Source organism: Palaemon carinicauda, chromosome 22, assembly GCF_036898095.1.
Source record: "Palaemon carinicauda isolate YSFRI2023 chromosome 22, ASM3689809v2, whole genome shotgun sequence".
Classification (NCBI taxonomy): Eukaryota; Metazoa; Arthropoda; class Malacostraca; order Decapoda; family Palaemonidae; genus Palaemon; species Palaemon carinicauda.
In genome coordinates, this window is record NC_090746.1 from 46170503 (window position 1) to 46185525 (window position 15023).

At 35.5% G+C, this 15023-nt stretch overlaps 1 protein-coding gene across 1 annotated transcript in view; it reads right to left on the reverse strand.

Annotated features, from left to right (window-relative positions):
* Window positions 1–6549: 6549 nt before the first annotated feature.
* The window catches only part of LOC137616073 (cubilin-like), a 10496-nt gene continuing 2022 nt past the window's right edge, over window positions 6550–15023 (reverse strand). Inside the window, exons 2-7 of the mRNA XM_068345748.1 lie at window positions 14230–14309; window positions 11354–11537; window positions 9875–9990; window positions 9535–9679; window positions 9100–9195; window positions 6550–7467 (exon numbers count right to left, since the gene is read on the reverse strand). Of these exons, the coding sequence (XP_068201849.1) occupies window positions 7216–7467; window positions 9100–9195; window positions 9535–9679; window positions 9875–9990; window positions 11354–11537; window positions 14230–14309 (873 nt within the window). The 3' untranslated portion in view covers window positions 6550–7215. The remainder of the gene's footprint in view (window positions 7468–9099; window positions 9196–9534; window positions 9680–9874; window positions 9991–11353; window positions 11538–14229; window positions 14310–15023) is intronic.

The following is a 15023-nucleotide window of genomic DNA, read 5'->3' on the forward strand; positions in this document are numbered from 1 at the left end:
GCACGTGTTAGCCCAACCATCAAGGCACACTTTCTAACACATAAACATGAAAAAAAAAATCAATAATATACGGCAATTCCTTACTACGTAGTAAATTTTTACAAATATTGAAAAAAAAACAGAAATTGGCAACCGCAGTTAAATACCCAATATACCAATAACTACGTCGTATCTGACAAAAACAAAATCACGCATGGGTAGCCAGATCATCTAGACACACTTTCCAACACTAAAAAAGCAAAAGTTTTACGACACTATTTTGCAATATCTTACGGAAAAATGACTTGGCAAAAAAATGAAAAAAAATTAAAAAGGGGTACTCGCGGTAAAATGCCCGACATTCTAATATACGGCATCTCAGATAAAAAAAAAGACATGCACGTGTTAGCCCAACCATCAAGGCACACTTTCTAACACATAAACATGAAAAAAAAATGAATAATATACGGCAATTCCTTACTACGTAGTAATTTTTACAAATATTGAAAAAAAACAGAAATTGGTAACCGCAGTTAAATACCCAATATACCAATAACTACGTCGTATCTGACAAAAACAGTCATGCATGGGTAGCCAGATCATCTAGACACACTTTCCAACACTAAACAAGCAAAAGTTTTACGACACTATTTGGCAATATCTTACGGAAAAATGACTTGGCAAAAAAATGAAAAAAAAATGAAAAAGGGGCACTCGCGGTAAAATGGTCCTCGTGGTGATGAACGACATTTCAACTAAAAAAAAAATCATGCACATGGTAGCCAAACAATCCACCAAGACTTTCCACAACTGATAACCTATACAAGTTGCACCATTCTACGACAATTTCATAATACGTAATAACTTTGATAATTATGCAAACTACCTTAGAAGGGTAAACTCGGTCGCGCTCGACCCCGACGCGTCTCAGAAATCGGGGAAGGAGTACAGCTACAGCAATGCACAGCTGGACACTACTAGAGCGTGTTGGGGAGATACCTCCTGCAGGTCGATCACCCACAAATTCAGTCACGGAGGTGAGTCACGTGAGAAAAACCTGTTTTTTTTTGACGCTCGGGGTCGCAAACGACCCACCGTACCTATCCAGGGTTAAAAGCTCCCGTATTTCCGAATAGGTTAAAGTAAAGTGAAGCACTGTGGTAATGCAACTAAACAGAATTTTTTGTTAAAAACTGTGGCTAAAAGTTCTAACATTGCAAACGATAACGTCAATGATAGGTGTCTTCATAGACATGAGCGTTGGTAGTCTGTTTCAAGTAAACATGTTTGTCAAAGGCTTCAAAAAGAGGTTAAATGTGTAAATAATTCAATCAGAACATTTATTTCTTTCTCTTCATTTCTTTCCTTCTCTCCCTTTCTTTGGTATTATCTAGGGTCAACCGGCACGGTGCGCTGTAATGCAATTTAATGTTTTATTATGTTTATACCTGAAGAGAATGCGGAGTGAAGTGGGGACTAGAATTGTTTCGCGTTACGAAGTATAGCGAAAAATAATTGTCCTAACGACATGTAAGCAGATCTTAGTGTCTTGTTACTCAAGTTCAGTTGTTATGTAGGCAGTGGCCAATGAGAATTTAGTGTTGGGTGAAACGTATTCGATGTTTGAAGAGGTATTTAGTAAGTGGTCACTTTCTAGCGCACGCTAGCCCGAGCAAGTCGAATTTATTAGCCAGGACGCCAGGCAGGGTCAAATACAGTTTCAGATGTGAATAGTGGTTTCTCGCCAGCAATCAGAATGCTGAAACCGTTTCAAGAAGTGATGGACAATCTATTATCCGATTTCCAGCAGAATATTCAACAAGTATCCGCACCTCATTAAAGTATGATGGAAAACCATTTGAATGAGTATCGCGTTATTTTAAGGAAACTGATACGAAAATGTTAGCATTAGATGCGATTGTTTATCAACTTGGAGGACAAGAACATCTAAAACTTCTGCAGAAACGAGTTAGTGCGCAAAGAGCAGCATCGCTGAAAGTATCAAGCTAGTTAAAGATAGAGGGAAAGTCTGTGGATTCATATCAACTTTGATGGAAGAGGTCTAGAGCTCAATGAAGGCCGAGAAGGGACATTGGATCCGGGAATGTACCAAGAAAGACGTCGAAAAGATAAGTGAATATATAGCTGTTTTTATTTTGTATACTTTGCAGTTGGTACAAGGAAATTGGAACTTTGTGTTTATTTTATTTTATTGTTTTTAATCGCCTGTTGGTTGTTATTCACAATACATTAAACAGAATTAGATTGGGTCCGGTAAGATAGTCATTGACGTCTAAAAGGGAGATCACATAATTCCATTTCAAAACCGTTACTGTGGTTGTTGGATTGGGTAACAGTAGGTCAGAAAGGGACGAATCAGAATTTATTAAAAGAGAATGGGTGACACTGGTATCAGAGAAACTAAGAAATAATTCCTTTGACGGTGGCCAAGAATGGAAATGGTAAGCAAAGGCTGGTTTTTTATTACAAACTTTTTAATGATTTAATCAGTCTACAGTCTGCGTATCGCATAGAAATCTATTAAAACGTTGCCAATATCTTTCTCATTGAAGAAAAAATTTAAAAAATTTTTATAATGGATTATCTTTAGATATTTTTGAAAGCGGCGGATCTTTACCAAAGTTCTTAAGTCTGTTAGATATCGGAGATCTAAGGAAGTGAAGATTGAACTATTTTTAGATGATGGCATAGCTGCGGATGGTTGTTTTGAAGGGGCATTGGATGCTAGCTATTTACTTAAAAAGCTTTTTCAAGATTTGGATTTATTTACAAGAAAGTGTAATTGGTTTTCAGACTCTAAATTGTATTTGGAAAGGTTTACAGTGGACGAATACTGAAGGCAAATTTCGTAACTACAGTATAAGGATAAACTATGTCGTTAAAGACCTTGTTTAGATGCCATACCTTCTGAATTAACAAAAACTTTATTTTCACGAATATCTTTTGGACATAATTGTCTGTTACATAATTTCCACAAAATTTGTCGTGAAAGGTATTGTTAAAATGAAAACGGTAAAGTATTTCTGTAATTTTACATATTGAGCAAAGTTAGTTGGGAACTTCATGGGGAAATATCAGATGCTCTGGTTGAGATCACGTTTTGACGCAGAAATTCATTCTTTTTATTTCATATTGGTCGTTACTTTAACTATATATTTGCATCAGACTTATTTAATCTATTACTTCATTGTGACACCTAAGATGTAGGCAGTTTATCACTTTGTGACGCCTAAGATGTAGATAGTTTATTACTATATTGTGCCGCCTAAGATGTAGGCAGTTTATCACTATATTGTGACGCCTCAGATGTAGGCAGTTTAGCACTATATTGTGCCGCCTCAGATGTAGGCAGTTTATCACTATATTGTGACGCCTCAGATGTAGGCAGTTTAGCACTATATCGTGACGCCTCAGATGTAGGCAGTTTATCACTATATTGTGACGCCTCAGATGTAGGCAGTTTAGCACTATATCGTGACGCCTCAGATGTAGGCAGTTTATCACTATACCGTGACTCCTCAGATGTAGGCAGTTTAGCACTATATCGTGACGCCTCAGATGTAGGCAGTTTAGCACTATACCGTGACGCCTCAGATGTAGGCAGTTTAGCACTATATCGTGACGCCTCAGATGTAGGCAGTTTAGCACTATACCGTGACGCCTCAGATGTAGGCAGTTTAGCACTATATCGTGACGCCTCAGATGTAGGCAGTTTATTACTATATTGTGACTCATCAGATGTAGGAAATTTACCGCTATATTGTGACTCCTCAGATTTAATAGTTATATTGTGACGCCTCTGGTGTTGGGAAATTTATATGTTGTGACACCTCAGTAGTAGGTTTGAAGTCATTTTGAGGTTTTTAGCGATGAATACATCGATTTTTTTTTATTATGAAAAGTGTGGTTGGAAATTGGACAGCAAATGAATCTTTAAAATTAAACATGAAGGAGCAGGAGGCAGTCGGCAGAATTATGTAAAGTACTTTGACAATGTTTGAACGTTGTTCCAGATAACAAATATTTTTCGATTTTAATGCAAGTAGGTAGCAAATAGCCAGATTTAGAAATCACAGAAAACCAAAGAATTTAAACTTGTACTGAATACACTGTTCAGGTCATCAATGTATGTTAGCCCAGAAAGAGTACAAAAGAGCGGATTTTTTGAAGTGTTGTCAACTAACATGGATGAATGGTCAATTCTTGCTTACAGTTTTCAGAGTTATGGACTTGTGAGAGTTATTCATTCCTAAGACTGTTTTGCTACTTTTAAAAAATATGTTGAGGTTTTTAATCTCTAATATTGGTGTCCAGGTACAGGAGGAATTGATGCTTTAACTTGAGGTTTGGTGCTTTATACCAAAGGTTATTAATAAAATGGAGGTAAAAATTCTTCACTTAAGTAGAATACTCCAGAGTTAAAGTCCTCTACATCTTGACTTTTGATATTATCGAGGGAAACTTTATTGTTAAACTTTGAGTGTTTACGTAACAAAAGGTTTATTACACCCGGCAAAGATAAAAAAAAAATCGTTGAAATTTAACTCTTGATATAGAAGGTAAAGTTTTTTTTAAATTATAAGCATAGCCTATATGTTCAATGTTTTATTTTTGGAATCTGCTTTCCAGGATCGTGACTGCAATGAAATGCCAGCAGTCGTCTTTGACGGTGGCATCTAATTTGGACAGGAAATTAGGGGACCTCAATTGTCATGGGCATCTTCTATCATCGATGAATGACAGCACCGACAAGGCCTACAAACTTGTCTTTCAGCAAAGAGAAACTTACAATAATGGTCACGAGCAAAGCGAAATGCCATTGTATGTTGCTTTATTTATCACGGTTTTATTAGATTCCGGTGCTTTAGTAATCTCCAGTGATCAAACTATCTATGCCAACGCGGATGCATGAAATGAGGGGTTACATAGATCCAACGGAAAATTCACTTGTTAAATCTTTGCAAGCCCCTGTGAAACATTAAGCTGGTATATCGGTACATACAAAGGATCTTTTTGACAATCAGGTGTTGCAGAATCTGCGCGGTTAATATTTTCCTATATTGAAAAACTTCTTTATTATTTTGATAGATCATTAAAGTTTTCTTATCTGAGATTTGGGGAATTAAGTTTGTTGTAATTTGAAGATTTCTTAGTTGAACAGGAAAAAATGAAAAATCTCCAATACTGTGAAGTTTTTGATATCAGAAGTTGTCACAAATGCTTTTCCATATTTGATGTATTTTGCATGATACAGAGGAAGCTGGAATGATTTTGTCCTTTGATCGATTTATCTTTAAGAAGTTTTAAAAGCTCCCGTATTTCCGAATAGGTTAAAGTAAAGTGAAGCACTGTGGTAATGCAACTAAACAGAATTTTTTGTTAAAAACTGTGGCTAAAAGTTCTAACATTGCAAACGATAACGTCAATGATAGGTGTCTTCATAGACATGAGCGTTGGTAGTCTGTTTCAAGTAAACATGTTTGTCAAAGGCTTCAAAAAGAGGTTAAATGTGTAAATAATTCAATCAGAACATTTATTTCTTTCTCTTCATTTCTTTCCTTCTCTCCCTTTCTTTGGTATTATCTAGGGTCAACCGGCACGGTGCGCTGTAATGCAATTTAATGTTTTATTATGTTTATACCTGAAGAGAATGCGGAGTGAAGTGGGGACTAGAATTGTTTCGCGTTACGAAGTATAGCGAAAAATAATTGTCCTAACGACATGTAAGCAGATCTTAGTGTCTTGTTACTCAAGTTCAGTTGTTATGTAGGCAGTGGCCAATGAGAATTTAGTGTTGGGTGAAACGTATTCGATGTTTGAAGAGGTATTTAGTAAGTGGTCACTTTCTAGCGCACGCTAGCCCGAGCAAGTCGAATTTAGTATTAATATTATTATCATTATTATTTATTAGTAGTACAAGAGTGAGGTTCCACCACTCAAATTTGGCTTACTCTGCATTATTGCCGTGGATACACAGGTTTCCATAGTTTTTTCAAAACTTGAGATTTTGTTTTTTATCTATGGTTTTTCCTGGGCGGCAGAGGAGGCTTATATGTTAATTTGAAAGTTTTTTTCATTTTGTTTTAAATATGCACTGCTATATCAGTACAGAAGTTTGTTGAAGTTATTAGAATATGTGATGTTATATCTATATTGTTTTTTAAAAGTATGATTCATTGGGAAAATAAACCTGGCGTCAACCGGCACGGTGCGCTGTAATGCAATTTAATGTTTTATTATGTTTATACCTGAAGAGAATGCGGAGTGCAGTGAGGACAAAAAATCTGGGGAGACCCCCGTCGTCAGTGACTTTAACTTTAGAACACCGGCCCCCCCCCCCCCCCCACCACACACACACACAAATAGAAAAAAAAACCGTTCTGACGCCCCTGTTCATATAGTTACAATAACTCCAAAGGACAATTAAAAAACTTGATTGAAACAAGAATTATTGTATTTAATAAATTAGCATATCAAAAAAATCTTCATATCATTTAAGTTATCATAAACATAAATACAAAATAAATGCTAAAATAAACATAACTCTGTGAAAGATACTTTAATTAAGAGTAGGCCTAACTATAAATCTATGACTGATTATGAATAAGTCAATACGAATTAAGGCTTTGCTTGAAGTGATCAAAGACATTTGGTATGAAAACAAACCAAAATATTACAAATTAATTACCTGGTCGTAATTACGTAATAATTTATTCATCGATGAAATGACACATGTACTGTCGTTTCCCATTGCTACTAGGAAGCTGAGGTCGTTTTGAGCCGGTGTTAGTTTATAATTGCCTCATTAATGTTGCTTAAAATTATGTTCAACGTATGTGTAATAATAAATTTCCTTTAAAGCATTATCAACGCAGAAATTGAATAAGATTATAAAATCACGCACATGCGTGAGAATTTATATGTATTCGATGAATATAATGTTTGTCCCATGCACATAATAAATAAGGCATATATGCTGAAATGGGCTACTGTCCTGTTTCGGTTTCTTGTGCAAAACTCCCTTTTAGTAGATCTTAAGTTGTGCTTTTATTCAGAGTTCATTTGTTGGCCAAAAAAGAAAAAAAAATGGGCTTTCGAGGTCATTGTGGAACTAGCCGCTGGAAATAGTCCTCACGGTGGACTTTTTTTTTTCTTCTTCTTCTTCTTCTTCCTTCTTCTTCTTCTTCTTCTTCTTCTTCTTCTTCTTCTTCTTCTTTAGAAAGCTGAAAGCAAAGACCACCGGGCAGTGAAATGATCACTAGAGTTGGTTGAATAGTAGAGGACGTTCATGTAGTTTTTCTTTGAGACGAGTGTTCCGGGAGTAGACATGCCACAATAGCTGTCTGTGGAACGCCTTCTGTAATACTTGCTGCCAGCACTGTCAACAAGAATGCTGCCTTCGTTGCAAAGTGGGCTTTCGGTTAGAGTTGGGATGAACTGTAGCTCGATACGTTTGCCCACTGGAGCCTGGTAAAAGAAGGTAGATATTCAAATGAGGTAATCTAAAAATGGATGAGCTACAGGGTATTTGACTTTTAACTCTTTCAAATGATAATTTTTAGGACATTGCTGTTGCCTTAGTACTGATTGTCGAATTTTGGTGAAATTACCTATCGACTATGATAACACTAGTTTGAGAGGTAGTTACGGTAGCATTAATGAACGAAATGTCTATCTATGTTGTCAAGAAAAACATAAAATTCTGATTTCTTATTTTTATTAGCAGCTATAAGGAAACTACAGTATGTACCCATGATACCTAGATTTATATACTCAATTGCAGGCACTCGTGAAATTGCTCCCGTTAACACTATACAACATATAAGAAACGGACGCTCTTATTACCAATGGAGTACTGCGAATTATGGTTGATGGTTTCATGAATCCCGGTGATTACCATTGTGATATTTTTAACAATGTTATTAAAACTAATTTAACCAGAATCCCATAGGTTTTCTTTCAGGCAAGTTTTACTCATCCATGCACGGGATTTTCATTCATTTTAATCTTTTTAACACTACGATTAGATAATCATATCATACAAGAATAGATATTGATTATAACTAGAAGCTTAAATTAAAGTAAATTATTAATATCAATGAACATATATCTCTAGAAACGATGTCGCTAAGTGTTATTATGATCCTTGTCAATCTTGATCCTCAATTGCATTTGTTTTAATTTGATGTGTGATCATCTGTTTGGTTATGCACTACGCAAAGAAAAAAAAATCCTGGTAAAAATTTTTAATGAAATTTTGATTTTTAAGTAAATGTTATTTTGAATTCGTAGTCATGTACAGATTTTTATACGGGACCTTACAAACTAGATCAATAGACGCTGCGTAATCATAACTGCATTTTCTGACTAACAGCTTTAACGACCTATAGTTTTCTATTTTTTATTGAGGGGGTTATTGTGCATAACTTCACGTTGTAAACCTTCAAATCAATCGTTACAACCATGTCGTAATGGTGACGCGCTCCTTCAGACTCACATAGACCGTAGCCTGTGGTGCTAGAACAGGTCTCAAAATCTTAAAAATGAAATTCACACAAAAATATGAAAGGAAAAAAAAGCATAGGACAGACAATTTATAATTGTGTAAGATTTTGGAGTTGTGATGCCTAAAATTATATAGGCAGTTATATCAAAGTACAAACTAGATGGGCACTCAGTAGAGCGCAGACCTCCACAGCGACAGCTTGTTTCTCGACCTTTTGCTCAACTTTTACCTTGACCTTTAACGTTAACATGAATTAATTACCGTGGAGTTTCATACGCTCAGATATGAACCAAGTTTGAAGTCTTTGGGATAACGATATACAAACTTATGACTGATTACGTGAATAGGACATTTTGCTTGACCATGATGTTGACCATTGACCTAGACTTTACAAAATTTAATATTTCCAGCTTTTTACATAACACTTAATCCCTGCAAGTTTCATTACTCTACGATCAAAATTGTGGCCAGGAAGCTGTTCACAAACAAACACACACATCCACTTACAATTACACAAACAGGGCGAAGTCATAATCTCCTTCCAACTTCGTTGGCGGAGTTAATAATTAATCGAAACGAGATCCTGCACTTACCCTGATCCACCATTCGCACACCTTGGCGGGGCCGGCGTTGGGTTCCGTTGGGGTTTCAATGATACCAGAGATGCCAGTCTCCCCGGCCTCGATGATCTGCAATTATTTTTATATACATAAATTCCCGATAACTCTCATGTACAGTGTTTCTAAAATGAAGGCATTTCGAACAGATTGCTAAGTTTAGGTAGGAAATACTTATTGTTTTGGTATCATAAGTTTTTCTAAAATCTATTTCAATTAAAGTCTTGTCGTCCTAAATTATCACGCGTAAGAAGAACACACGTTTTAAACTTAAAGAAAAAGGAAACAATAAAACAACAGAGAGAGAGAGAGAGAGAGAGAGAGAGAGAGAGAGAGAGAGAGAGAGAGAGAGAGAGAGAGAGAGAATTTCCCCCATTCCAAATGACATGGAAAAGACAATCTAGGTTTTACCTGATGACAACTTGTTTTCTCGTGGCTAACGGTGACATTGAAACCGGAAGCTGTGCCTGTGTGGTCAGTGCGGAATTTGGCGAAGAAATTGTATGTTGGGAGGATCGAGGTGATTTTGTTTGCTTCAGTCATGACGCCACAATACCTGATGATGATATGGTATTTCATAATAGTCAAAATTAGAAGGAATTCATTATATTTAGCATCAAGCAATTGATTTCACCTTGGAAGATAATGTTCGGGTCGACACCGGAATTCCTGGTACACAGAAGCAATAAGGAACTTTCTAAGAGACTCTATAAGTGTTTCTCTTTTGTCAATTATTAGGACACTTTCTTACCTCTTACTCGTTAAATCGTCGATGTGGTAGGGTTGTTTGAAAGTCACGGAATCCCCACGGCCTTCGCACAGAATGTGCAAGCTGTTGAAGCTGATGGTTGCATACCCTGGTTCCGCCTATGGGGGATTCAATATCACGGTTAAAAGGTCTCTATCACACACACACACACACACACACATATATATATATATATATATATATATATATATATATATATATATATATATATATATATATATATATGATATATATATATATATATATATATATATATATATATATATATATATATTAGAGTACTTAGTTTTAGCTCAACTCAAATATATAATATGAATTACAATATACCTTAAATGAATGATCACTTAAAAGCATAGGATTGTGGAAATTGCTGTAGTGATAAAATAAAGGGAATAATCATCGTTCTAATCAAAGGCTCACGTTTGAGAATCTGAAGTGTGTGTGTAATATTTACGAGTGTATATGTGTGTGAAAATATGGAATAGGGTCTCATGCATTAAAGCAGCTTATTTGTGTGTGGGTGAGTGTGGGGTTGGCGATCATTTGAGCTATGGTAGGTTGTTGAATTACGCAACAAAGGAAACAATGAAGAAAAGGTTACCGATGAAAAGATAACGTAAGTAGGACAAACATGAAGGATGTTTCATTATTATGCGAAATTTGCTAAAGAACTTTGGGAGGCCGCACACACACATTTAAGGATAAAGAGGAAACTCCACCACCCCTTTCGTGTGATAGGCTACGCCTAATCAAATGAACGTTAACCAAGATAATTAGGTAGCTTTACTGATGTACGGAAGGGGGTTTAAAGAAGGGAACGGAGCCATCATGGCTAATATTGTAGCGAGCAGATCAAAGGCCGTGGTATGTGAATCTACAGACTCGGCTCGAAAAACCCGATGCAGACCCCAGTTCATGTTCCTTATAACTATTAGTAATCCTTGCCTGTTATGAAAAGGCCACCTTGCCGCCAGACTCACCCCTTGATGACGTCATAACCAATCATGTTGTCTCCCGCGTTAATAACCTGACTGTTGTTGAGTTTGATTTATAACATAATGGGATGTATTGTGACCGCTGCTAACTTGAGAGGCATCGTGATTGGCTTAGACGTCATCAGGGGGTGGGGTTTATTTCGCTTAGAATCGTTACGGTAACTATAATAGTATAACAATGCCATAGAATGACAAAAACTTTTATATAATTTTGCTGTTGCATCGTGATTGTAATATATCAAGTAAAATATATTAATCTGCATTTCCTTGTTCAAGATTTTGTGATAGTTAAAGTTATAGTTCATAACCCTTTGATTGACGGTATAACACAGAAAGAATGAATTTATGCAAGTGCAGTGTTTTTTTTTCTTTCTTTTTTGTCTTTTTTTTTTTGATAAGTGGAATCTCATATCTATAAATCAAAAATGTCACTAATGCAACGAAGCAGATATACCACATTACGCACCGATGAACTGGAGACTTTGCAATAAGAGTCATTTGGGTAATCGGTTTTGCCGAAGTTCGGAGAACTCCAGTGGAATGTACCGTTCTCGCCAGCCTCCTTATTACAGTGAACCTCAGCCACACCAGCTTCTTCGTCCCCAGCGCCATCTTCTTCGGCTCCATCTACAGCAGCTGCAGCTTCATCTCTGAATAGGAAGAAAGCAGAGATTTTTGATGAACGACAGTTACCTTATCTATCCATATATATATATATATATATATATATATATATATATATATATATATGTGTGTGTGTGTGTGTGTGTGTGTGTGTATACATATATACAGTATACAGTATACTTATATATATATATATATATATATATATATATATATATATATATATATATATATATATATATATATAAAGTTAAAATAAAATGGTCAATGCTGCTATCCTCATCTTTATTTGGTAGCTTTTGACATAACTTCTGTCATCTTCAGTCTATCTGCAATTGCTATGTAAAATTAATAAAAACTAATATAGATAATCATAATTAAATAATTAAGAAGATATGCTTCCAAGAACTGTCCAACTAGCTTTAAAATCAAACCAAAGAACATAAAACCAGATAAAAGACAGCACTACTAATATAACTTACCAATCAAAGAACGTAAAACTATATTAAAGACCCACTTACTAATATACCTAGTCACCTGCAGGAAACGATGACCACCAACTCAGAGCAGCAACCCACAGACCAGAAAACGGATCAATGGGTCAATGGAAACTGAACAGGTAAGCCCTCATTCAAGCTGGGTTTTGTCTTAAAAATGTAGACTCCAAGATTCAGTTGGTTGGCACTACTATGTCTGTCAGTGATTTTGAAATTTTCTCTGGAAATTGCATGACCAGATTTAAATAAATGGTCATAAATGGCCGAAATTGTTTTTTACTCAAAGGTCTATTGGTTTGTACCGATCTCCTCATGTGCTCCAAAATCCTACACTGAAGCTGCCTAGAAGTTCTTCCTGTGTAGCACTCATTACAGGGGGCACATTTATAAGTGTATATGATTTCAGAACGCAAGGGAGTAGGTAGATTTCCCTTATATATAAAAAATGAGCCAACCGAGAGCTTGCTTGTAAAAATAAGTAATAAATCTATGTGGGGATAACTCTTCCCCACAGCATTCATAACCTCTGTTCTTAGTCTCTCCAAAACATAACCATAGTATGGAAAGGAAACATATAATTTTTTCTTACTGACTGTCTGAATTTTTTCCCGAAATACTGAGGTTTCAAGGGTATTGTTTCGGAGATACCAAGACATCGAGAAAAGGCAAAGTATCATCCTCAGTATTGCGGAAAAAAAAACTTTAACAGGACTAAGCTCTCACTTTTTAAGTTCTGAACCAAAAAATTTACAAAATCAATGCAATTAAACGATTTTATATGGATATTACCATGTATGTTCAGCTTATCTGAGGTTTCACGAGGAAGAACATTTTCTAAAGTCATTTTTAATTAACAATGGGTTCCCTCTGAACCTCTATCATAATCAAGTCAAGCAGTTTTGGGGTAAAATTTACAGTCAAAATTTAACAATTCATACAGTCAGTAAGAAAAAAAATTGTTTCCTTTCCGTACTATGGTTATGTTTCGGAGAGAATAAGAACAGGTTATGGATGCTGTGGGGAACTATTATCCCCTTATAGATTTAAAACTTATTTTTATAAACAAGTTCTCAGTTGGCTCACTTTTTAAACATAAGGGAAGTCTACCTACTCTCTTGTGTTCTGGTGTTATATATACTTACAAATGTGCGCTCTGTAATGAGTACTACACTGGAAGTACTTCTAGGTAGCTTCAGTGTAGGATTTTAGAGAACATGGGGAGATCGGTACGAACCAATAGACCTTCGAGTGATAAAACAATTTCGACTATTCATGATCATTCTTTTAAATCTGGTCATACCATTTCCAGAGAAAATTTCAAAATCACTAACAGACATAGTAGTGTCATCCAACTGAGAATTTTGAGGTCTTCATACATCTTTAAGACTAAGCCCAGTTTGAATGAGGGCTTACCTGTTCAGTTTCCATTGACCCATTGATCCGTTTTCTGGTCTGTGGGTTGCTGCTCTGAGTTGGTGGTCATCGTTTCCTGCAGGTGACTAGGTATATTAGTAATTGGATCTTTAATATAGTTTTATGTTCTTTGATTGGTAGGTTATATTAAGTTATATTACTAATGATGTCTTTTATCCGGTTTTATGTTCTTTGGTTTGATTTGAAAGTTATTTGGACAGTTCCTGGAAGTATATCTTCCTAATCATCTACTTATGATCATTTATATTAATTTTTATTAATTTTACATAACAATTGTAGATAGGCTGAAGATGACAGAAGTTATGTTGAAAGCTACCAAATAAAGATGATAATAGCACCATTGACCTTTTTATTTTTACTTAAATTGCGATTCCCGAGAGGAACCGAACTATCAACTATATATATATATATATATATATATATATATATATATATGTATATATGTATATATATATATATATATATATATATATATATATATATATATATATATATATATATATACATATATACATACTGAATTGTGATTTTTCTTGCTCAAGATATATATATATATATATATATATATATATATAAATATATATATATATATATATATATATATATGTATATATATATATATATATATATATATATATATATATATATTTGTGTGTGTTTATGTATGTGAGTATTTGATTAATATACTCTTTATAATAATACCACGTCAGCTTAGTAGTGAAGTAGTACTACTGTGTGAGGTACTTTGTTTATTTGGACAAGTGTACGCTATAACAAACTTACAAACCTTATATTTACTGCTTGAGGGCGTTTGGCACCTGCTACTCTTATAGGCCGCTGTAACAAAGCCACGTCAATAACACCGACCTAGGGAGAGAAGACCGCACTTGAATATTTTTCTCTTAATTGTAGCCTATTGCAAATATTTTTATACTATGTTATGCAACTGTACACGACCCGTCAGAAATGACGGCTAAATATTGTATTCAGATATATATGAACACCCGCCTGCAACCCCTCTAACTAGGGTATTATTACTCTCTCTCCCCCCCCCCCTACCCGAGGGACGTGGAGAGACTGAATATCTATATGTCTGGCCATGCCGCTGAGCGTGACCGGAAAGATATATATATATATATATATATATATATATATATATATATTACTAATTGCTAAGCTACAACCCTAGTTGGAAAAGCAAGATGCTATAAGCCCGGGGTCCCCAACAGGGAAAATAGCTCAGTGAGGAAAGGAAACAAGGAAAAGTAAGATTTGAATAAATATTCCCAATATAAACTATGAAAACTTTAACAAAACAGGAGGAAGAGAAATGAGATAGAATAGTGTGCCCAAGTGTACCCTCAGGCAAGAGAACTCTAACCCAAGACAGTGGAAGGCCATGGTACAGAGGCTATGGCACTACCCAAGACTGCAGAACAATGGTTTGATTTTGGAGTGTCCTTCTCCTAGAAGAGCTGCTTACCATAGCTAAAGAGTCTCTTCTACCCTTACCAAGAGGAAAGTAGGCACTGGACAATTACAGTGTAGTAGTGAACCCCTTGGGTGAAGAAGAATTGTGAG